The 25,082-nt window shown below is 42.5% G+C and overlaps 1 protein-coding gene across 1 annotated transcript in view; it reads left to right on the top strand.

Annotated features, from left to right (window-relative positions):
* The window catches only part of LOC129865452 (fibroblast growth factor 11-like), a 129,437-nt gene extending 117,368 nt beyond the window's left edge, over positions 1-12,069 (top strand). Inside the window, exons 5-6 of the mRNA XM_055938263.1 lie at positions 9,208-9,406; positions 9,580-12,069. Of these exons, the coding sequence (XP_055794238.1) occupies positions 9,208-9,406; positions 9,580-9,722 (342 nt within the window). The 3' untranslated portion in view covers positions 9,723-12,069. The remainder of the gene's footprint in view (positions 1-9,207; positions 9,407-9,579) is intronic.
* Positions 12,070-25,082: the final 13,013 nt, after the last annotated feature.

The following is a 25,082-nucleotide window of genomic DNA, read 5'->3' as shown; positions in this document are numbered from 1 at the left end:
TCCCCCCATCCCCATCTCCTCTGTTCCTGATTAACTTATGTAATGTGGAGTGAGAGGATGTGCTCATAACAAATCTGCCTCAAATCCCCCAACATGCAACAGGAGAGACTGAGTCAGCTAAAAAACCCACACATGGATTTGTTACGTGGGTCTGTAAATTAAATGGGCTTTAGCGCGCTTTAAAAGGGCCCAGGCGGTGGTAGGTCTGAGGTTTGGGTAAGTGGTAAGAGAGGAGAGGTCTTTATATTAATATTGTGTGTGTTTGAGCAGCCCCTGCTGGAGAGAAGTGGATTTGCATTAGTGCTTATAGTAGTCGTGGCCAAAAGTTTTGAGAATTACACAAATATTAATTTTCACAAAGTCTGCTGCCTCAGTTTGTATGATGGCAATTTGCATATACTCCAGAATGTTATGAAGAGTGATCAGATGAATTGCAATTAATTGCAAAGTCCCTCTTTGCCCTGCAAAAGTCCCAAAACGACATTTCCACTGCATTTCAGCCCTGCCACAAAAGGACCAGCTGACATCATGTCAGTGATTCTCTCGTTAACACAGGTGTGAGTGTTGACGAGGACAAGGCTGGAGATCACTCTGTCATGCTGACTGAGTTCGAATAACAGACTGGAATCTTCAAAAGGAAGATGGTGCTTGGAATCATTGTTCTTCCTCTGTCAACCATGGTTACCTGCAAGGAAACACGTGCCGTCATCATTGCTTTGTACAAAAAGGGCATCACAGGCAAGGATATTCCTGACAGTAAGATTGCACCTAAAATAACCGTTTATCTGATCATCAAGAACTTCAAGGAGAGCGGTTCAATTGTTGTGAAGAAGGCTTCAGGGCACCCAAGAAAGTCCAGCAAGCACCAGGACCGTCTCCTAAAGTTGATTCAGCTGCGGGATCGGGTCACCACCAGTACAGAGCTTGCTCAGGAATGGCAGCAGGCAGGTGTGAGTGCATCTGCAAGCACAGTGAGGTGAAGACTTTTGGAGGATGGCCTGGTGTCAATAAGGGCAGCACAGAAGCCACTTCTCTCCAGAAAAAACATCAGGGACAGACTAATATACAGGGATTTGACTGCTGAGGACTGGGGTAAAGTCATTTTCTCTGATGAATCCCCTTTCCGATTGTTTGGGGCATCCGGGAAAAAGCTTGAATTAACAGCCATGAATAAAGAATGGTACCAAAACATCCTCCGAGAGCAAGTTCTCCCAACCATACAGGAACAGTTTGGTGACGAACAATGCCTTTTGCAGCATGATGGAGCACTAAGTGACTCGGGGAACAAAACATCAATATTTTGGCTCCATGGCCAGGAAACTCCCCAGACCTTAATCTCATTGAGAACTTGTGGTCAATCCTCAGGAGGTGGGTGGACAAACAAAAAAAACACAAATTCTGACAAACTCCAAGCATTGATTATGCAAGAATGGGCTGCCATCAGTCAGGATGTGGCCCAGAAGTTAATTGACAGCATGCCAGGGCGGATTGCAGAGGTCTTGAAAAAGAAGGGTCAACAGTGCAAATATTGACTCTTTGCATCAACTTCATGTAATTGTCAATAAAAGCCTTTGACACTTATGAAATTCTTGTGATTATACTTCAGTATTCCATAGTAACATCTGACAAAAATATCTAAAGACACCGAGGCAGCAGACTTTGTGAAAATTAATTTGTGTGTCATTCTCAAAACTTTTGGCCATGACTGTACAAGGCCACATTCATAAAAGGTCCAATGCCAACAAGCTCTCACAGTCTCACGTCAGTATCAAACGCAAAATTTCAAAGTCGTTCCAAACACTTTCAAAGTGTTTGGTTACTTCTCTGTATCGTTTCAAGGTTAAGTTTAGCCATTAACTCCAAGTTCTTAAGGTTAGGCATTAACTCCGAATGGTTAAGGTAAGGGTTAAGGATTTAAAACATACATTCTAAAAACAACTTTCTATTGCTAGATCCAAACATGCAACCTTTGGAACCAGAGGCAGATGCTTACAAGCAATCCACCATCCCCATCCACAAGGCCCTTAACTTAACCATTCCCTAGCTAAACCAGAGGCCTACTTAAAGGTAACAGCGCTCACTGTTGCCCCTAGTGGCCGGTTTATTTTTTTATCTCAACATTAAATAATTTCTGGGTAACAATTAACCCCTTAGAGTTGATGTCCACATCTGGCATACATCGAATTTGCATAATAAAAAAATCCCCATCAAAATCTGTTTTAGCAAAAAAAATGGTATGGGCTCAGCCTTCTGCATCTGTGGTGGAAGGTGGATGAGCTACAGCGGTGTTTGTCAGACCACGAGAGATCTCAAGAATCGGTCTTCTCACGAAAACGATCTGCCAACTTCTGTCTGTAGCGTCCGAACAGTTTGGGCTACACACTAATATGACCCCTCTATGGAAAGGTGAGAGTCTTTTGCTGTTTTGCTGTAGGACGCCCCACAATCCTCACAAGACTCGTCTGAAGGTAGCCCGGTATCAGTTTAAAAAAATGTATGGAAGTAGTTTAGTGCCTAAGAAAATGTGTTAAATATGGGTCAAAACTAAATCTAAAACATTTCCTGATCTTTCGTGTATGTCTCAGATATACAGTAAGACAGACACTTTAAAACAAACGTCCATTGATTTCTTTTTTGACTATATGCTTTTCAATGTATGACTCTGCTATCCTTAGATTGAATCATTAAGTACCTTACTGTGATTGTTTTAATTTAAAACAAAAATTCTAAATTGCTTCTTAGCAAAAAGCTATTTCTTAAGCAAGAATTTTGCTTGGACTATCTGGGAATGGTTTGAGTGAGGTGCCTAATTGGAGGGGGACATGTAACCTGAAACCTAATGTTATTGGCAGAGATGTGGGCAAACTCTCTTTGTTATTGGTCTATTAACTAATACTGCCTGGTGATGTCGCCAAGTGATCTGGGATCAGTTTTGCCTTTTGCATCATAATGAATAATATTAAATGAACAGGGCCGCCTGATACTAGATCAGTCCTACTCGGAGAGGGTAAACTCTTCTCAGGTTATAGCATGTGTTTTCAACTCACTAGATTCAGCATATTAATACAAGAAAGAAGGACTACTAAACTAACATTCTGACCACTGTCATTATAAAAGGAGTTCACTGGTTTGTTAGAGAGTGACTAACAATTGACTTTTAACTCGGGACACTCCCTTCCAGCATCGGGGAACATCCCCCGCCTCCCCTGAATGCACGCACCCACCACATCTATTTCTATGGGCACAAGCACTGTTCATGACACAAACTGTTCACACCTCTCTTGTTGGTGGAGAGAATTTTGCAGGTTTAAAGCATATTTCCTGCAATTCTACACATTTTGTCATGGGGTGCAAAGAACATTTTGTAGTTTTAAAGCAATTTTTCTTGCAATTCTATACATTTTGCCATGTCTAATGTGTTTTTATGATATTTGAGTGATAAATAAACTGACATGGGCTCGTTGATCTGGACATTTCTGACAAGTTATAAATAGCTATCTAAGGTATTCAATGACTAACATGACAAGAGGAACTGATGATGCACTACCCAATTTCGCACCTTCTGCATTCTACTGTTACAACTTTCAAGAGAAAGTTTGAAGCGGACTAAAGCGGACTAAGCCCCCCCTTGGAGGCGCGCACCACAGTTTGGGGACCACTGATCTAAAGATAGAGACAGCACCCATTTATAAGTTAGTATGAAATCAATCTTAACCTGTAATAAAAAAATTCAACAATAGAAACGGGGTAGACAGAGTGGAGGACCAGAACAAAGAGAAGGATTCGAGGGGGCTACCAATGAGAATAGCCTAGAGGAAGGAAAGAAAGAAAGAAAGAAAGAAAGAAAGAAAGTGTGTGTGTGTGTGTGTGTGTGTGTGTGTGTGTGTGTGTGTGTGTGTGTGTGTGTGTGTGTGTGTGTGTGTGTGTGTGTATCCATGCGCACTTGTGTGCATGTGTGTGTAAGCATGCCTGCCTGTGTTAAACTTCTTAGGGCTGCAAAACGGGATCGATATGACAACAGCCAGTGAAAGTGCAGGGCGCCAAATTCAAACAACAGAAATTTCATAATTAAAATTCCTCAAGCATACAAGTAATTCACACCATTTTAAAGATACAGTTCTTGTTAATCCCACCACAGTGTCCGATTTCAAAAAGGCTTTACAGCGAAAGCACCACAAACGATTATGTTAGGTCACCGCAAAATCACAGAAAAACACAGCTATTTTTCCAGCCAAAGACAGGAGTCACAAAAAGCAGAAATAGAGATAAAATGTATCACTAACCTTTGATGATCCTCATAGGACTTCATGTTACACAATACATATATGTTTTGTTCGATAAAGTTCATATTTATATCCAAAAACCTTAGTTTACATTGGCGCCATGTTCAGAAATGCCTCCAAAATATCCGGAGAAATTGCAGAGAGCCACATCAAATAACAGAAATACTCATCATAAACTCTGATGAAAGATACATGTTTTACATATAATTAAAGATAAACTTGTTCTTAATGCAACCTCTGTGTCAGATTTCAAAAAAGCTTCACGGCAAAAGCACCATATTCAATCATCTGAGAACAGCGTTCAGCCACAAAAGCGAGCCATACAGTTACCCGCAAAATAGTCAACAACAAGAAGAGTCAACAACAAGAGTCAACAAATCCAAAGTCAGGAAGCGTGTTCACTAAAAGCAGACGAAATGTCAAAAAGTTCCGTAACAGTCAGTAGAAACATGACAAACGATGTATTGAATCAATCTTAAGGATGTTTTTTACATAAATCTTCAATAATGTTCCAACCGGAGAATTCCATTGTCTTCAGAAGTGCGATGGAACAGAGCTCGCTCTCACATGAACGCGCATGGTCAGCGCATGTTCAGGTCATGGCAGACCTTACTCAATCCCCTCTCCTTCGGCCCCACTTCACAGTAGAAGCATCAGACAAGGTTCTAAAGACTGTTGACATCTAGTGGAAGCCGTAGAAAGTGCAACTGACCCATATTCCACTGTATATTCGATAGGCGATGAGTTGGAAACCTACAAACCTCAGATTTCCCACTTCCTGGTTGGATTTTTTTCTCAGGTTTTTGCCTGCCATATGAGTTCTGTTATACTCACAGACATCATTCAAACAGTTTTAGAAACTTCAGAGTCTTTTCTATCCAATACCAATAATAATATGCATATATTAACAACTGGGACTGAGGAGCAGGCAGTTTACTCTGGGCACCTTTTCATCCAAGCTACTCAATACTGCCAATACTACTCAATACTCAATACTGCCTGCAGCCATAAGAAGTTTTAATATGTCTGTGTGTGATGGAGAGTTTGGGCCGGGCACGCGACATGATACAAGTCTCCTTCCCTCCTAGTCCTAGGCTAAGAGATGCAGCTTTGGGTTCATTCATTTCAACACAATCATTCCTTTTTGAAGTGAAGGGTAATTTTTATGATTCTTCCTTTCCTTCATTCCCTTCATTTTAGGCCTTCGGATACCGAAGGGTGCCGGACACTTTTTAACATTCTCTGTTTTAGTCTTCCCATCCCTCCCTCCATGAATTAATTCCCCAATGGCAGCTCAGAGGGCAGTGTGGTTCTTATTGTCCCCCACAATTAAATCGGGGAGGGGACTGTGGATCTCCGTCTGTTAGTACATACGTTAGCCACAAACGATCTCAGACAGCACTGGCCCGATCTTCACGAAACTTGGTTGAATTATTTGTTTTGCTATAGAGATCCGGCATTTACAAAATTACACTCATTGGCCAGATGGTGGCGCTATAACAGGAGATTTAAAATGCAAACATTGAAAGGTCACGCCCCGCACCCAATTTGACCTAGTCAGGAAATTCGGTTCATAGGTCACTCTCCTCACAAGGAAAGAAATTGCCCTGGGACGCATAAGGTCTGCCATGATGGATTTTCCACCATTTTGAAATTGGTGAAAAACACGCTACTCTTCTGGCACCGAATGACCGATCTACACAAAACTTGATATGTGGCACCTATGGACAAAGGTCTCGCAACGCAATAAACCATTACATGGGTGTGGACCAATAAACATTCACATGGGCTTGGTCTGGTACATATATGCTAATAAATCAGTCAAGGATATTCGTATTGTAACAAAATTTACTACACATGTTGCAAACACTGTCAAGACTCAACATATATGAGAACATTCATATCGACCACACGGTGGTGCTATAACAGGCACATGTTTATATCTCTTGATCTGTTTGACAGAGTGATGAAATTTGGCACACATGCTCAGGGATATGAGTCTAACTGACCCACGCAATATCTGACATCACTGGCGCAATTTTGATGAAACTTGGGTGAATCATGCGTCTTGCCAAAGAGTTTTCAAAATTACACTGATTGGCCCAAGGGGGGCGCAGCACCATTCGTGGGGGACAACATGTTTACTGTTGCCTTGTTTATTGATGAACCTGGTGGGGAGAGGGACTGACTGGCTGTGTTTAGGCGCCCCAATGGACTCCTGCTTATTTAATGAGGTGGCATGGGCCTTGCCATGTCTGGGGCCCTCAGGGGCCTCACAGTGTTTTGGTTGGGTCCTCCCAGGGGCCACACATCAGCTCTTTCTCAATGAATCTGTCCTCGATTCGTTGCATCCTCTCTCCTCGCCTCCGCCTCAACTGTATTGGAGGAGAGGGTCTAAGGTCCTTCCCTTATGGCCTTCTCCTCCAATGAGATTTGAGAAGGAGGAGAGGAGCTAGGATGTGATGAATCAAGGAAAGGTGCCACTACATTGTGTAAAGAAGGATTTTTAAGCCTTGAGACAACTGACAAATGGATTGTGTATGTGTGCCATTCAGAGGTTGAATGTAAAATATTTAAGTGCCTTTGAACGGGGTATGGTAGTAAGTGCCAGGCACACTGGTTTGAGTGTGTCAAGAACTGCAACACTGCTTGGTTTTGCACGCTCAACAGTTCCCCGTGTGTATCAAGAATGGTCCACCACCCAAAGGACATCCAGCAAACTTGACACAACTGTGGGAAGCATTGGAATCAACATGGGCCAGCATCCTTGTTTAACGCTTTCGACACCTTGTAGAGTCCATGTCCCGACAAATTCAAGCTGTTCTGAGAGGGTGCAACTCAATAATAGGAAGGTATTCCTAATGTTTTTTACACTCAGTATATATTATATTATGCAAAAAAAAGTATATAGTGTATTTCTGAGAGTGTATGAGAACCTGCTATAGAAGGGTACTGTCCCTCGTGGCTTCACACTGTTAGCTCAGGGAGATATCTCTATGAAGGTTTGTTTGTGTGTGTGTGTGTGCGGGCAACTATGCATGCGGTATTAACTCCCTCAAAAGAACCACCACATATCATTTTTTTTACCCCTTTTTCTCCATAAGAAGCCGCACTGCTTCTTGACACAATTCCCCTTAACCCGGAAGCCAGCCGCACCAAAGTGTCGGAGGAAACACCATACACCTGTCGACCGTGTCAGCGTCCACCGCGCCCGGCCCGCCACAGGAGTCGCTATTGCGCGATGGGACAAGGACATCCCTGCCGGCCAAACCCTCCCCTAACCCGGACGACGCTGGTCAATTGTGCACCGCCCCATGGGTCTCCCGGTCTCGGCCGGCTGCGACAGAACCTGGACTCGAACCAGGATCTCTAGTGGCACAGCTAGCACTGCGATGCAATGCCTTAAACCACTGCGCCACTCGGGAGGCAATCCACCACGTTTTAAGGATGATTGCATGGGCTGGATCTTATAGTGCAAACAATTTCATGAACGAATGATAGATTTGCTATTAACAGTAAGTTAATGAGTGAATCAGTTAATTGGATGGGATTTATCATTTTAGGTCATTCAGAGTTTATGTGACTGTTTGTCATATCATTTTTCAGAATGGCAAAATTAGATTATACCCACTTCTCCAGCCACTAAGAGAGAGAGAGCAAGAGACCAAGAGAGCAAGAGAGCAAGCAAGAAGGGGGAGAAAGAGAAAGAGAAGGGGGATATAGAGAGAGAGGGAGAAAAGGGGGAAAGAGAGAGGGAAAAGGAGGAGACAGTGGGAGAGTGAGAGTGAAGATAATGAAGGGAAAAAACTGAAAAAGAGGGAAGTAGGAGAGGTAAAGAGCGGGAAAAGAAGAAATAAAGAGAGGGATGAGAAAGAGAGGGAGAGTAAAGTCCTTATTCAGGGCGTTTCTGTTCACCAGTCACATCAAGGCTCCAAATCAATCCTGCAAATGGGTTTGCTCCTCAACAAGGTTACCAAATGACGGTGGGATGGAGAGAGAGAGAGAGACAGATAGAGAGAGAGAGAGAGAGAGAGAGAGAGAGAGAGAGAGAGAGAGAGAGAGAGACAGATATATATAGAGAGAGAGAGAGAGAGAGAGAGATAGAGAGAGAGAGACAGAGAGAGAGAGAGAGAGAGAGAGAGAGAGAGGGAGAGAGAGAGAGAGATAGACAGAGAGAGGAGAGAGACAGAGATTGTGGTGGTGATATGGGTGACTATAGATGGGACAGTTGAACTGGGTTGAACTGGGGAAGGGGGGAAGGACTTCTGTTGATTGCTGGTTGTTACTGGAAACAGAATGTCATCCGTGTGTTAAAATATGTTTTTTTTCTTCCTTCTGTCAATTTTTTGCTTGTGTGTGTGTGTTTGAGAGCGAGCGTGTGTTTGTTATGACACAAGAGAGAGAAGACAGATAGCCTCCATGTGTGGGCGTGTGTGTGTGTGTGTGGTTATGTGTTCATTTTCCTCACAGCAGACACAGATGCTCTCCTAACCCTGTCACAATGAAATGTGGTCTCCATTTCCCGCCATTCCCCAGCTGAGCCTTTGGAATTGGAAAATAAATATATAAATAATGTAATGAATAAAAAATGGTCAGCACTTCCAATCTGTTATTCTTCTCCACTGACCCGGAGTGTGTGTGTTTGTGTATATGTACACGCTTAGAAAAAAGGTGCTATCTAGAACCCTTTTGAGTTCAATGTAGAACCCTTTACACAGAAGGTTCTACATGGAACCCAAAACAGCACTTCCTGGAACCAAAAAGGATTCTCTCTAAACCCAAAAATGGTTCTCCTACGGGGACAGCCGAAAAACCCTTTTGAGTTTTTTTCAAAGAGTGTGTGTGTGTGTATGCACACATGCGCTTGTATTCACTATGTATTCACCTATGCTTTATCTGTGTGTGTCTGTCTTCTAATCCACAGGAACACTTCACCCCAGAGTGCAAGTTCAAAGAAAGTGTGTTTGAGAACTACTACGTGACGTACTCGTCCATCCTGTACCGGCAGACCCAGTCGGGCAGGGCCTGGTACATCGGCATCAACCGGGACGGACAGGTCATGAAGGGCAACAGGGTCAAGAAGACCAAGGGGGCCGCCCACTTCCTGCCCAAACTCATCGAAGGTGCAGTACAGTACAGTAGGAAGTTAATTATGGTCATTAGTTGTCTCTGTCATTTTGTCACGTTTGCTTTTCATGATGCACTCCGGTCTCATTTGAAAAAAGAGATTTGTTCTGTTCAATATTATTCTGTCTCCACCTTTCCTTTTCTCACATCTCTTCCCTCCCCCCTACAGTGGCTATGTACAGGGAGCCGTCGCTACATGAAGTGGTGGTGGTCGCCGAGCTGAGTTCGCCCAGAAAAATGGCCAAGGCCTCCGATTCACCTGTGCTGCAGAACGGCAAAAAAGACCCGCCCTCAAAAACCAAAACCTCCTAGCGCACAGATAACACAGGGGCGGTCATACGGGCATTGGCATGGGCACCTAAAGGAACTACAGGGATGATATATAGAAGCAATGGAGCTACTTGATGGTAGCATTAGAAGAACTCTATCTCCCATAATGCAATAGTGAAGGGGTGGGGAAATAAATGCCAATGGAACCCTTCTTTAAAGATATGGTGTGTCCCTCACCCACCGCAGCCCCCTCCCCTTCTCTTACCCAACACCGCCCCTGTATGAGTCTGAGTTTTCAGAGCAATAAAACTTGAGGAATGAGGCTGGGTGCGTCGTAGCATGCACTGGTCACGTCACAACTATATACACATCCACTACGGGAAATTCCCGGGAAAGAAGACCGACACCTATCATCAGCATCGTCTGTTTTTAATCTACTTCACAACGAACAATATCTTCCTGTTTTTATTACACAGGGTTGTCACGGTCAAATGTTTCCCCCCTGTCCCACTGAGCAGCAGGGGGGGGCCTATTGTTCTACATTCCCAAAGCTTCCATCCATACTAATGTAAGGTTGATCCAGGATGCGTCTGCACCCTATTTTCAATATAGTGCACTACTTTGTGTGAGCTTTGGTCAAAAGTTGTGCACTACAAAGGGAATAGGATGCCATTTTGGATGCAGCCCAAAACATCCCAAAACGTCCGTCAGCACCTTTGTGACCATAGCTACTGTATCTCCTCCATACTGATGTGGAGCTTTTTTTCATTTTTTTTTTCTTTCCCTCGTTAACCTCAGTTTTCCACTCGGCAGCACAAGAAAAAACCTCCTTGTTCCTCTCTAGGGCTGTTTAACAGCAGCTTCCACTGATCAAAATCTCCCCAACTCTTGAAAGAGAGAGAGAAACCTCCCTGCTGCACTGAACTACACACACGATTGTGTTCATACACACCACACACACACACACACACACACACACAGAGGCTGGGCAGCAGAGGGAGAGGGTGATTGTGTGCGGGTCAGGGGTTGAAGAATGATGACGATATAATCAGTGAGATGGTGTAGATGTTCTGGGAGTCTGTTTGTCCATGTAGGTTATTATTAAACTGACTGCTTTACCCTCTCTGTGCCCAGCCATGCGTTACACCATCCTATAACTACACTAGATCATTTCTCTAGCTCATGGCCCTAACATGCTGACCACACCGCCCGCGTTGCGTGTGCGAGCGTTGCAAAAATAAATGTACACATACATGTTATTCAATCATTGCACTCACACTGCTCGCGAGCGTCTGCGTAGCCAGGCGCTAAAATAGAACTTGGTTCTATTTGTGACGCTTGATGCGCTACAAGTCTCGCCTCTCCTATCTCCTATTGGTTTTTAGGTGCATATTCCCACGTGGGCGATTGAAAAATGAACTGAGATCCACACTCTAGTCCTGTTGGTAGTGGTAATGCACCTTAAAGTTAGTTGCCAACCGCCATATAAAGTCCAAAGAAAAAGAAAGAGGAGAGACTACTAGAAACTAACTCGGTTTACCCTTTTATCTGTGGATTCATTGTCGGAGTAGAGAACCTTGTGCATTTCAGGTAAAATAACAACCCAATGTTTATATCCCAGGAAAATTAACTAGCAACAGCAAGCTAGCTATCTAAATTGCATAAATGTTTCATGCTTTCGACCTGTCCCCAAATTAATATTTTTGGTTCAGAGTTCGTTTTGATATTTCAACCTGGGTGTCCTGATCGCGTCTGGTGTGGGTGGACAAGATCAACATGCACGCGAACGGTCTGGTCGGCATGTAAGCCAGGGAGATACAGCATACATGCCCACTGTGGGGTTTATTTCCTGGTTGGGTATGTGATATTGCAGGACAGTTGTGGTTCTTCTCTGAGGGTTACAACCTCCTAGCCTGGGTGCCAGTCAGTTTCCACTGTCAAAATCCTTATGGGATTGTCATAGCAAACAGACTGGCACCCGGGCTAACGACCTCCTAGTTCCACGTTGATTTCTTCTTGTTAATCTATACTTTATATGTAATAAGCAACTAGTATGCACTGAACCTCTCCAACACTGGGTCAAGTGTGTTAGTTATTATGCAAAGGAAACAAGCCTTCTTTAAACGCACATCTCGCCATCATGTCTCATAGGGTGCATCCAAAATGGCACCCTATCCCTATATAGTGCACTACTTTTGACCAGGGCCCTGGTCAAAAGTAGCGCACTACAGGGGAAAGGGTTCCATGTCCGATGCAACCATAGACTATTATCAACCTGTAACTTGTGCTGTCAATGTCACATCCCATGCTGCACGACAACGGTGTTGCTAAGGGTAAAGACCGGATTCTAAAGGCACAGACATAATAAAAAGAGGACGATGGTTTAGTACTAAGGATGAGAATGTATAGCTAGAAGAAGCTACATGTGCTTCCTCCTCCATTTAAAAAAAGAAGATTAGCCACGAACAATCTTTCTGCCAGTCACTGACGTAAGTCTATAATTCTATGATGAGTGTTTTTTTGTTCATGTTGACGTATTAACTGGAGGGATTTGAGCTCTGTATGCATCCCATCCCAAATGGCACCCTAGAGCCCTATGGGGACTGGTCAAAAGTAGTGCACTATGTAAGGAACAGGGTGCCATTTGGGAAGTATCCAGAGCTAGGGCAGAGTGGTAGATAGGGGGGTCCTTATTTTAGACTGAGCATGCTTGTTTTGTCGAGCCAAAGGAGAGAAAGGAAGGAACGAAGGTTCAGAGAGAATTATGGGAATTATGATGGCTTCTCCCCGTGGCAGACCAGGTAATCCCAAATAAGGTGTTGACAACACACACACACACACACACACACACACACGCACGCACGCACACACGCAAACAACCTGCTGTGAAGATTTGTAAGCTGTATACACTGCAGTGTTGCAACCCTATTGGCCCAATGTTGTACCGTCCACCTTCATAAGCAGCAGAAGATAGAGGCCTACAGGGTGTCTGTCTACGACTGTGGCTAACACTTTGGTTCAGATGAATCACTTTAATTAAGCATTTAAATAGCTTCAGTTTGATGTATTTTGCCAGCCCCCACCGGGTGCTGAGACAACAGGCTCACGTTTACACAGACACATACAAAACACACCTGACCCACTGATTCCACAAGCTAATTCCAAGCACGTCCTACTGAAGAAAGGTTTTGAGAACATGAGTCTCCGGGAAGATTCCCAACTAAATGGTGTGAGACTGTCGGGTGAGGGGGAGGCGGAGATGGGGGGAGGGAAAGGAGAGAAAAGGAGGAGATGGGTGTAGAGGAAAGGAGAGGGGGAGGGGATGAGAGAAGAGGTGAGCAGAGAGAATAAGAGGATACATTAAGCGAGGGCTTCTACTGGTTTATCAAACCAGTCAATGTTGAATGTCAGTGAATCCATAAATGGGATATTTGGGAAATAGCTATGAATCCTGTGATTTTACATGTTTTCTTTAAGGGCTTGGAAAACCTGTTGCGACATATTATTATACGCCTCCCCAATGTCTTTCCTTGACATAACTTCTCCATCACAACTCTCCAAACGCACCTTGATAAGCGTTAGTTACTATTAGCTACGAGATTAGAGTGTACTGTAAGTAAGTTAAGGGCTAACGCTGAGTAAGTTACCTGAGTAGCAGCAGATGATGTACGAAGACAACGTAGTCGTGATAGTACAACACTGATACCCACTAGTCCCTTAGCAATGCAATAGAGTACTGTCCTCACGGTACATTAGAGGTGATCAATGTGAGTGCGTTTACGTGTGTGTATGTCATTGTTATTACACATCACATCTGATTGGGGTGTGTTCATAAGGGTATGTTTGTGTCACTGTAGGGATAGGTGCAACTTTACACCACATTCAATTTGTTCTAACATCTAAAAAAAAACGTTTTGTGTGTGTGTGTGTGTGTATACATGCACGTACAGTATATCTATGAACGCACAAGGTGTGAGCACCTGTATGTACATGTACGTAGCCACAGGGTGCTGCTATGCTAGCGTATGTAAGGTAGGTTATGGAGTGTATGGTTGCAGTTTATAACATATTGATGCAGGGGTAATCTGACGTAGTTGACGAGTCAGCAGGGTAGATGGAGGGTAGACATGCCCACGCAGGGTAGCATGCCCACGCACGCAGACACAGAACAAAACAAATCAAGTCCGACTGTATTCAAAGTTTATTTATTTACATCTGCATCTAAGTTGCAATAATGAAGATAGGATAGCATCCAATAGCATATTGTAAATGGTACTGTACAGTAGAGGATTATGTTGTTATTCAGATGGACTGCTGTTTTATATAGTCCCGTAGATGTTGGGTTTGCAGTGTTTGACCTTCTTTCATTAGATGCAGAGAGGGGAGACTATAAATATGTGTACAGAGTGGCATGTGTGTGTGTGTGTGTGTGTGTGTGTGTGAGTTCATGGATTTCTGTGTGCGCATTCATAAGTGTGTGGTGTGCCGTGTTTTTGCCGTGTTCAACGTGTTCCTTGAACCGTTAAAGTGTTGAATACATCGAAGAACAGACGCCCTCCTCGTCATCTCTTCATATCCTACGCCTTCCTTCGGCCAATCAGATAACACTTCAAGTCATTCAGCTTGAATTACTGTGTCTAAAGACGGCCATTCATCTCGTTTTTGTATTTTCTATTGTCCCATCCACACCCCCCCTCCCCCTTCAGAGGACAACGCAACTTTGTTACAAATACATTTTTACATACATGGTACTTTTTTTAACATAATATAACATATACTGAGTGTACAAAACATTAAGAACACCTGCCTAATATTGAGTTGTAACTCCCCCCCCCCCCCCCCACCCTCAGAACAGCCTGTATTCATCGGGGAATGTACTCTGCAAGGTGTCGAAAGCGTTCCACAGGGATGGCGGCACATGTTGACTCCAATGCTCCCCACAGTTGGGCCAAGTTGGCTGGATGTCCTTTGGGTGGTGGACCATTCTTGATACACATTTGGATTCATTGGATTTTTTTTTTAAACATTTTGGATTCATAGTGCTCAGACATGTCCAGTACACATGATATATATTATTTTCAGCCACAACTACTACAGATTATATTCACCCCCTCAGCTTCTCTCAGCCCATCCCACCCATCTCCATAGACAATCCTCTCTTGATTTCATCGTGTCGTATATTTTTCTGTGATGTCTTACATAGATTCTGAGCCTTTGTAATCCCATATTAATCAACAGATTGTGATTTTAAAATGAACATTTTAGCTAAGAGTATTATTAATGGTGTTGATCGATTGACTATGGCTTTCCAGAACGCCCAACAGTGCTATTTGTATGGGTCATTCTGGAACACAATTATGACTTTTTACCCACTCCTGAACCGGTGACCAGAATCAAGCTACATAGGGGAAATACCAGAATAAGTGATCTAATGATTATGTGTCTTCGCAGCAAAATCTGCATAGCTGAAATGGGTGTTTGCCCTGTATACTGTACACAACATTCTGTTTGTGGCAGGAATTTACTAGCATTTTAATTGAAAAACATATTTTTGAATCAAGCGTCGTTTTGTGTATCAGTTCATAAACGTGCCATGGAATCGGCACATCGGAAATCTCTTCCAAACTATTTTCCAACCTGTATGGTGCCGCCATTCATCTTTTGCCCATATACCTTATCTGTCCATCCCATGTTTTACCTGACCACATACAGTACCAGTCAAAAGTTTAGAGTGTCCAAAGCTGTCCTCAAGGCAAAGGGTGGCTACTTTGAAGAATCTCAAATATAAAATACATGTTGATTTGTTTAACACTTTTTGGGTTACTACATGATTCCATATGTGTTATTTCATAGTTTTGATGTCGTCACTCGTATTCTACAACGTAGAAAATAGTACAAATAAAGAAAAACCCTTGAATGAGTAGGCTGTCCAACCTTTCGACTGGTACTGTACATTGATCAGAAAGATAGAGCTAGATTTACAGCTGCTAAACTCCCCATAAATTGCTCCAGGATTTCACATGCAAAACAGCCTCCCTTTAGAACGCGTATGACATTATATTAACACATTCATTCTGACCGTGTAAGTGGGAGAGAGCTAGTGGATGCTTGTGCATGCTTAAGTATGTGTGTGTAAGGCCGTTCGAATAGGTGTGTGTGTTGTGACAGATATGGTTATTAAACAAGGTTAAGCGTTAGAGGTTCTGTGCAGGAGTACACTTCACGCGCTCCGTTTGCCCTTGGTTCCCAGGGGGCCTTCTCTCCCTCCCCTCCGTCTCTCCCGCCTTCTCACCCTCCATTTCTCCCCAGTCAGAGAAAGAGAGAACTGCAGTTTAGGCCTTCTGGAGGACTCGGGGGAGAGGGATGGAAAGAGAAAGACAGAGAGAGAGGGAGAGAGGCTTCCTCTATTGATCCGTCTCCCGAACACAACTTCCCTTCAACCTGAAGGCAGAGGCTGTGCGCGCGCATCTTCTCTGCATCCCATCTGTCTGTCTGTGTCCATCTCTGTGTACGGCCTGTCTACAGTACATGTATTTTAAGTGTGGAAATGTGTCTGTTCACTCCGTGTGCGCTCCTGACAGCATAAGAGTGAGTGAACGAGGAGAGGAATACGCCGAGAAGCCAAATCAATGAGCGCTAGTCCTCGGGCGGAAAGCAGTGAACTTCATTAAAAACATGCAACGCAGAGGAAATATCTAGGACAGTGTTTAACGACTTAGCAAATATCAAGCTAAAATGTGTTGTTTGTCAGGTCTTTTTATTTTTTTTGAATGTTTTGTTTGTGAGTGGGGTTGCCGTCACACGTCTGTGTGTGTTCCGTTGGGGTGTAGTCCTTCTCCCCACATCTGCAATGCAGTAGAAAATAGACAAAAAAAACAGAGAGAGACGAACCAACGGCCCCGTTCTCAGAGATATAACCCCCGACTCAACCCAGCCCTGAGTTTAGTGCTAAAATACCACTGGCCCGTAGCTATCTCCAATCCCCCATCCTGTTAGACCTGGGAGTAACGCTGCATTTTAAAAGGTATAGTGCTCTCCTGAAGCACATCTGCAATGCACACACAGCACTTCTGCATGGAGTCGGGCTGGGCTGGCGCAGATGTAAATTGCAGAGGTCACCTTTAAAATAAGAGCTAAGCTGGGGAGCTGCCCAGAGGTACTGTATACCATACCTGGGTTCAAATACTATTTGAAATCATTTCAAATACTTTATCATGACTTGATTGAGCTTGCCCGGCATAATGGAACCAATAGAATACTGGCATGAGTGCAAACCCCTCCCATTGGGCCCTTCATGAAGACTAGGGCAAACAAACATTCAAACTGTTTGAAAGATTTAGAATACTATTTGAGCCCAGGCCTACTATGGTACGACGGTACACAGTGGCATCGCATAGTGATTGTACGTTGACTGTGCTAAAGGGAAGATGTACTACTGTTTTAAAAAGTGGGATCTTGTTTGTGAAGACAGCGATTGATTGATTGTCATCGGTGGGGGTGTTGCTGTTGGGGATATTGTGACTGTTGTAAAAAATGTTCTTTTGGGGGATTCTGTCGATGGGATTTGAGTTTTGTAATGGATATGTCACAGTTGGTCTGTCCATGTACTGTATGTCTTTATTCAACCTGTTTATTTTCTAAATCAGACTCTGACGTGCGCCACCCACACAACATCGAACATCAACCAGACAATGCAAACTAAAAGACAAACAGAAAAGTAAAATATTAGTGAGTGACAGAGTGCAAAGGAGGAAGGATATTCACCTTTTGGCTACAATCAAACTGGATGACCTCTGACCTATGAACCTTGAGAGGAATCTAACTAGCTCTCCAGCAGCATGTACACTGCTCGCTCACCGTCTCTCTCACTCACACACACACACACACACTGTATAACCCACTTGTGTGATTTTGCGATCAATCAAAGTGGTCTGCTTTGTACATTGGAGCCCCTAGAGTTTTGTATTGCATGGATGATCCAAGTTATTGTGATGATGATAATAATGAAGTCTTCCAAAAAAGGATTTTAAGAAAATCTCCATATAACTTTTTTTCTCGTCTTCCAATGCAAAAACAGTGCATCAGTCTTCCAGCTAACTAAAAAGCCACAATGACACTATTTTTGTAACAAAACAATGAGACTATAATAAACATGGACGACAGGAAAAAAGAAGGGAATGGGAGGTGGGACAATGAAGTTCTATCTCTCCAAGGTTGATTTGAGCACTATAGCCTATGGCAGCAGAGAGAGTCACAGACAGAGCGTACTACAAGCATGCATGCGCCCAACATTTACTGGACACATCAAAAAAGAAAGTCAAGGAGTCCTCTATTTACTCTCCCCTTCCCTTTCCCCATAAACACTCTTCCTCCTTGAACCCTTGTCTTCTCTGCATTTGCAATATGATCTGTATTCATTTCTATAATAACTTACACAACGTCAAGGGAGGCATATTATTGGATATAATTGAATAAAAACGAATATATTTGTATGATTGTAAAAAAAAAAAAAAAAAAATGGTCTCCTGGATTTGCTTCTTTAAAATGTGTACTGTGCTTTCTTTCATACTTATTACAACTACTTAATTAAGATATCATTGATGACTACTTAATTAAGATATCATTGATGACTACTTAATTAAGATATCATTGCTGAGCATATCTGATAGGATCAATAATCTGATTCCCATATCTCCTCGCAATCAGATGCAACCGATTCACATGCCACTTGATATTCTTCAAGAGATAAGAAAGATGGGTGTGAAAAGATGGTACAAATAAATCCCTTTCTTTGAGTTAGTACCAAAAAGGAAGCTTTATAAACTGACTTTTGACTAGCGTGGGTGTTGAGTTGACACCAGTTGCCAGTTGTTAATAGTTAGCTTCTATGGTAATTAAATTGGCGGGGCTCCAGATGCTACTGACAGTGCATCATAAAATACCGGGACTTCACCACGGGTGCTCGTGAAGTGCGGATCGGTGGCGGCATATGCTGTGGGCGCCTTCGGGGCTTTGTCTCTGCATTATGCCGGGCCCGGTGCGACCGCAGCCGGCCAAAATTGACCCAGCACAGCGGGCTTTATTTCAAAGAGAAGCAGGACCCGTCAATATTTTCAGATGTGCCAATGACTCTCTGTGATGACAGCTCATCCATCTACTTATGCAATTGCATCTTTATCCTGACAGTGACAGGCAGCTAATGTGCGTCGCCTAACTGCAGGCTATTTGAGTCACCCATTCTCTGCCTTTCACCTCAGAAGTCCTCTGTTGATTTCGACTGTAAACACCAGTGTTACACTAGTGTATACACCCTTATGTTATATTAGTGAAATTGTGTTTCCATAGCTAGGGCTGACAGTAAACACTTGTGAAGAGCAGAATCAACAACCTCTGCATGATCAAAACGGCTGCTTGTGAGGTGTACATTTTACAGTTAGTGATTGTAAATGCCAGCTGAAAAGTACCAGTGGTCTGGCTTTGGCCCAAGTGAGAGCAGGTCCACCGGAGCCATGGCCCAGAGAGACACAGGTGTGTGCCTGAGTAGATGGAAAAAGACAAGTCTGAGCCTTTTGGGGAAAACACTGGCGTAAATCCTGTATGGAAATGCGCCATTAAGTATGCAAGGGCTTCAACAGCATAATTAATCTCACTAGTTTAATAGCAGAGATAAGCGTGAGTAATTCGTATGAATAACTTTCACTAATGACCTAAAAGGTAGATTGCATTAATAACTAGGGCTATGAGGACTCTACTCTTCTGGCCAAAACACTTCAGAAACCACATAGGCTAATTATGCTGGCAGTGGTTCAAATACATCTTCAAATGATATTCCCCCATAAAATAAAAACCCAAACTCTCCTCCCTTGTTATTTCTTTAATATTTTAATTGTAGGATTTGATGCATTCCCAACCTTGTAGCCTCGAACATAACCCTCCTCTTTATTTCAAACAGGTAAGGGATCAAATTGATGAGTTCGTTTGAATGTATCCCTTAATTAATTGAAAAGGTTTTGATATACCCTAATCTAGCACAGTCATGCCCTGAATATGGATGTGTAGGCTAAAGAAGTTTATCATTGTACAGTACCAGTCAAAAGTTTGGACACACCTACGCATTCAAGGGTATTTCTTTATTTTTACTATTTTCTACATTGTAGAATAATAGTGAAGACATCAAAACTATGAAATAACACATGGAATCATGTAGTAAGCAAAAAAGTGTTAAACAAATCAAAATATATTTTCTATTTGAGATTCTTCAAAGTAGCCACCCTTTGCTTTGATGACAGCTTTGCACACTGTTGGAATTCTCTCAACCAGCTTTATAAGGTTGTTACCTGGAATGCATTTCAATTAAGAGATTGTTATGGGATTTTTATGAATAATGACTAAATTATGTATACATTTAACGTAGACATATAACTAACAGAATTATATACTGTCTGATGAAGAATGTCTGTCCATAAGAAAGAGGGACTGTTAGTAGGCAAGGAACTGTGGCAGACAACATGTGACCACTGTGAAACTGATAACAGGGATGGAAGTCTCCCCACCCAGGGAGGGGAGAGACCTTGGGCTTGTAGTAGATTGTATAACAGGTGGGAGACAATGTATGAGAAGAAGACTTGTGAACTATGTTGCCATTGTATCTGAGAGGAGGGACGTTTATGACGAAATGTGAGGTATATAGACCAATGCACCGGAAATGATAAGCAGAGCTCTCTAAATAAAGATTCCTGACAATTGTAGCTGGGCCTCCGCCTGATTCATTCCAACCAGTTTCCTACAAATTCTGGGTATCAGGCTGAGTAATCAATTCAATTGGGTTTATGAGCACTGAGAACATAATTCTCGTGACAATTGGTCCTTCGAAGCCGGATCTCAATATCTGCCTCTGTCGTCCCAGGGAACTGCTGAAAACCGTGCACGGGTGGATCTAAGATCCGTAAGACAAAGACCTGACCTCTGAGTTGAGGCTTAATTTCAGGCCAGTGGCGAACTGGTACACGACAGAGTTGGTGATGAGATCCAACCTACATTGCTTTTCCCAGTCTTCAAGAGAAGGTCAGTAATCTTTATTTATGGATTCTGGGGAACTAACATTGACTGCATTTAGATAAATATTTATTATGATTCTTGTATGGTTTGGATATTGATCTTTGGAATTCTGTAGGCATACTTACCTGGTGACCCATCTTTAGAATTTTGTGTAGAGAAAAGTTTTAAAGGGAATGAAGTATCTATACAATTGGAAGATAGGAATCGGGTGTAGAGCCACCTAGGAGAGAAGAATGTCCTCAGCGACTTAGGTCCGAAACGACGAGTAAACTAGCTAATATTCAAAACCTGATTCGGGGTATATTGGCGGTTCTGTGATAGAAACCTAATATAGCGGTGTGAGATACGAGATATTAACGTCAAAAGTCCCAAGGAACAAATAGGCCGTTAACTAGAGCTTACAAACCCTGGAAAATAGCTTATAATTGTAAATGGGTGAGATCTAATGTCCAATCGAAAGACACCTCTATAGATAAAGTTTCCAGAAAGAAGAAACACATATAGGACAGTACATACACATAGTGTGTGAAAAGAGACCAGAGTTTTAAGAGATATACATAGATTGTGAGCATAAAAAGACACACACATAGTCAGGAGAGCAACTATAGGAATAGGATAACGGGAAAAAGAGCACATACACAGAATTAAAGAGCCACACTCATAGATTGTGATAGCAACTGTAAGTCATTAGGTAACGGTAAACAGCACATACATAGATCTTAGATATCCATACACCTAGATTGGGAGAATAAACATAGTAACTACAAGGTTTAATAATAATGGGCAGTAAATCCTCAAAGGAGGTTCCGGATTTAACGGGAGATGAGCGGTATATGCAGCGAAAGGATAAAATAAATGTCTATTTCGGTTTAAAGTGGAGAAAGAAGTATGAATTTGACGGACATTTAAATAAAGAAAAACTGGAATCAATGATTAAACAAATAAATAGGGTTTGTGGGGACAAGATAGAGAAACAACGAGCAGAGGGGCTAGACACAGCGAGGGTATGAGTAGCCGAGGCGAGGAAGAGAGCAGAGGGAGAAAAGAAAAAGAAGGAAAAAAGAAAGAATATGTAGGTTGCCAGGAACAGAAAACGAGAATTCCCACGGCTCCTCAGGAGGCTCCCCATAAGCCTAAATTGTATCCCTCTCTGGCGTGGAGAGATAATCCTGATGATGAAATAGTGGTGGTGAGGAGACGGCAGCAGGTGCTGCCCGCACAACCACCACCCCCATATGTGGAGCCTGCTGGAGCCGAGGGAGGGATAAGAGGTAGAGAAAGGGAAAAAGTTGAGAAAAGTGGATAGAGACAGTCAAAAGAAAGGGGGAGATAGATGCTTTAACTGTAACGATCCGGGACATTTTGCTAGAGATTGTGAGGCACCATGTAAACACTGCACTAAAGTAGGCCATAACCACCGAGACTGTAAAAAGAGCAAACAGGTGGAGTCAGAGCATCTGACCGTAACTATCGGGGTAATTCTAGACAAACATAAAGGAGGCCTTAAGGGGAAGGGACCTAAGAGAGAAGGGAAAAAAATGGACAGGATCAGACGATACAAAATGTTTCAATTGCAATGAGACAGGACATTTCGCCCGGGAGTGTAAGGCTCCCTGCCAACATTGTGACCTAGTAGGACCCAACCACCGACATTGTAATTCAACTAAGGGGAAGATCAGGCGCGACAATCGGGAGAGAAGGAGAGAGGCAGGGACAACGAGAGCGAGATTAATGAGAATCCTCGCTAGGACCTTTAGAATAGGGCTATTTTCTGGGAATTGTCTCGGTTCCGGAGTTTACGACTACAGAGAATTATAATAACAGGGTTATTTGCGCCTCCATCTTTTAAATAGTGCTGTTGGTCCAGGGGTAAAATTATTGCCTACAACGTTCGTAGCTCAGTCTATGCACCGATAGACTCAAATTCATTATGATTGTATTTCAACTATTTATAGGTTTTGCCCGGAAAGATATGGTTGTTAGTGTTTGTTTAAGATATAAACTGAACGTTTTAATAGCTTGTTTAGGTTAAATTGAAAGACTAGGTCATTCAAAATAACAGCGAGGCGATTTCGATGTAATACGTTGTGTTGCCTAAATGATCTGATGAAATAATGTATTGAGACTGGAGTCGTATTTAAATTACTGAATCATAGAAGAGACAGTTACCTAAACCTGATGAATTCTAAATAATAACGGAGAGATACGATAAAGTTGTGCCCATCGGAATGTTTTTATTCTTATGGATTGACTGACATACGTTATAAATTTAGCGAAGTACATTATAAATTTAGCGAAGTACATGGTACTTTTACATTTTGGAGTAGAGAAAGTTGGATTTTGCTCTTGCGATAGACTTAAAGCGCAGCTCGGTTTGAGTAGGGGGTATGTTTTAGCCAGGGGGCAGGAATAGGAGAGTTGCTCTGGCAGTACAATTTTGATTGAGAGATGTTGATTGATGTTGTAAGTTCTGTTCAAGATCAAACATTCGTGACCAACGATAATCCTTGGGTTTGGCTTGTCGAACCCGTACTACTGCTGTTGCAGTCAGCCAACAATAATTAGCAATTCGCTGAAATTGCTGCTGCCTGGGCACGGGCTGAGCGCCTGCTGCTGAGGTCACTCACAATGCACTTTTGCAGCCAGGCAATGATGTTGTGACTGAGGGTGAGACAGAGAAAATTGTTCGTGTCATTTAGAGGGAAAATGCGTGCATTATAGCTTTGAGTCACTTTTCAAAAGTTGCTAAAAGTTCCAAATACATTTTTAAAAAGTAGCTGAAATTGTCAGGATAGTTTGAAAATATGCTAAATCTAGCAACAAAATTGCTAGGTGGGCATCACTGGTTGGTTGTGCGCACTGGGTTATATTTGGCTGTAAGCGATTCTGGTCTGAATAGTTGAATCGTAAAAGTTTTGTGATAGTTTCTGGTTATTGATTTCTGGTTTGATTGTTTAGGTAACACCAGTGAATTTGAAGAGGAAGTTAACGTATTCTAAACGTTATAATCTGTTTCCATTACGTGGAACCATGTCCGGTCGGTAAAGGGGATTGCAGGTTAGTTAATATTATTTTAAAGGGACAGTGCACGTTAATCACAGTTGTGGGTATCTAATGGCAGGATATTCCTATTAAGAATTTTGGGAGACTGTCTGCAAACAGACTGAATGGGTTTCACATATGACCATTGAGGAAATTTAAAACTAATGATTGGAAAGAGTACAATGGCAGGATTATTAGGTTTTGTTTGTAGTCAACGGTTGGTTTTCTGAGTCCGGGTAGTCTGACAAAGTGGTTTTTCTGGGAAAAGGAATGCTTCATTGTTTTTCTTTGGAAACGTTTTCCGGGGCTGTTATCTTGAAGGGAACGAGTGTGACAGAGGCATGTTTCTACCAAAATTGCAAAGGCCTGGATATGTTTGTTGTTAGCCTTTGGGTTTGAGGAGATTTACATTTTCCTAAAGACACGATATCTAAAAGGGATACACATGTGGAATATGAGAAGTTTTATTTTCTGAGTTTTAATTAAACACGTGAATTCTTTTGATAAGTGAATGTACTGGGAACCTGGGATACAACATGTAAGAAATAGTTTGATGGTTTTTCTTCAATTTGTCTAATATAGTATGGAAAATGACTGTAAAAGGGTGGTATGACTCTTGACCTCTATCATGGCTTTCCCTTGTGGTCTGATCAGCCTCATGGGAGGGCCATTTGGATAATGAATTTGAGGTCATTTGTGATACTGATTTTAAGGTAAATTGAGTAATTGATCATTATGAATGAGTTTATAGTTCTTTGACATAGTTGTAATTTGAACCAATGAGAAGAAAGAAAAGGCATAGACTTGGATTAATGGTAGACTTATGTATTTAGATTCTAATCCAGACCAACAGGACAGGGATATATGACATCTGTGGTGATTCAGAATTATAGAGAAGATCGAATAACCTTAATCAACCTATGTAAGTACTTTGGAGACGGCCACCATAGACAGGTCATTTTTCCAAAATCTATAAGTTCAGACAGTGAGACACTTAGTCAAGATTTGGCAACAACCCATATTTGATACAGCCTGTTATGAGAAAGTGCAACAGACAGATAGGAGAAAGGGCAGACGGAGGAGCCCTCCCCGCACTGCTGAGGCCTTGAAGGTTTGGGAGCAGAGAGGAGAAGGTGGGGAAGGGGGGCCAGGAAATCAGCAAGATAGGAGTGACACAGACTGGGTCACGGTTACTGAGGGGAGACAAAAGGGGGAATGAAAACTTAGTTGGTTTCAGGAACTAAGGTGTTAAACTCGGAAACATTGCCCAGAAATTATTCGACAGAGCAGGCCGAAATAGTA

The sequence above is a fragment of the Salvelinus fontinalis genome, chromosome 11 (assembly GCF_029448725.1).
Source record: "Salvelinus fontinalis isolate EN_2023a chromosome 11, ASM2944872v1, whole genome shotgun sequence".
In the NCBI taxonomy this organism is placed as follows: Eukaryota; Metazoa; Chordata; class Actinopteri; order Salmoniformes; family Salmonidae; genus Salvelinus; species Salvelinus fontinalis.
The sequence above is the reverse complement of the archived record's forward strand: the minus strand, read 5'-3'. Positions and strand labels throughout refer to the sequence as shown.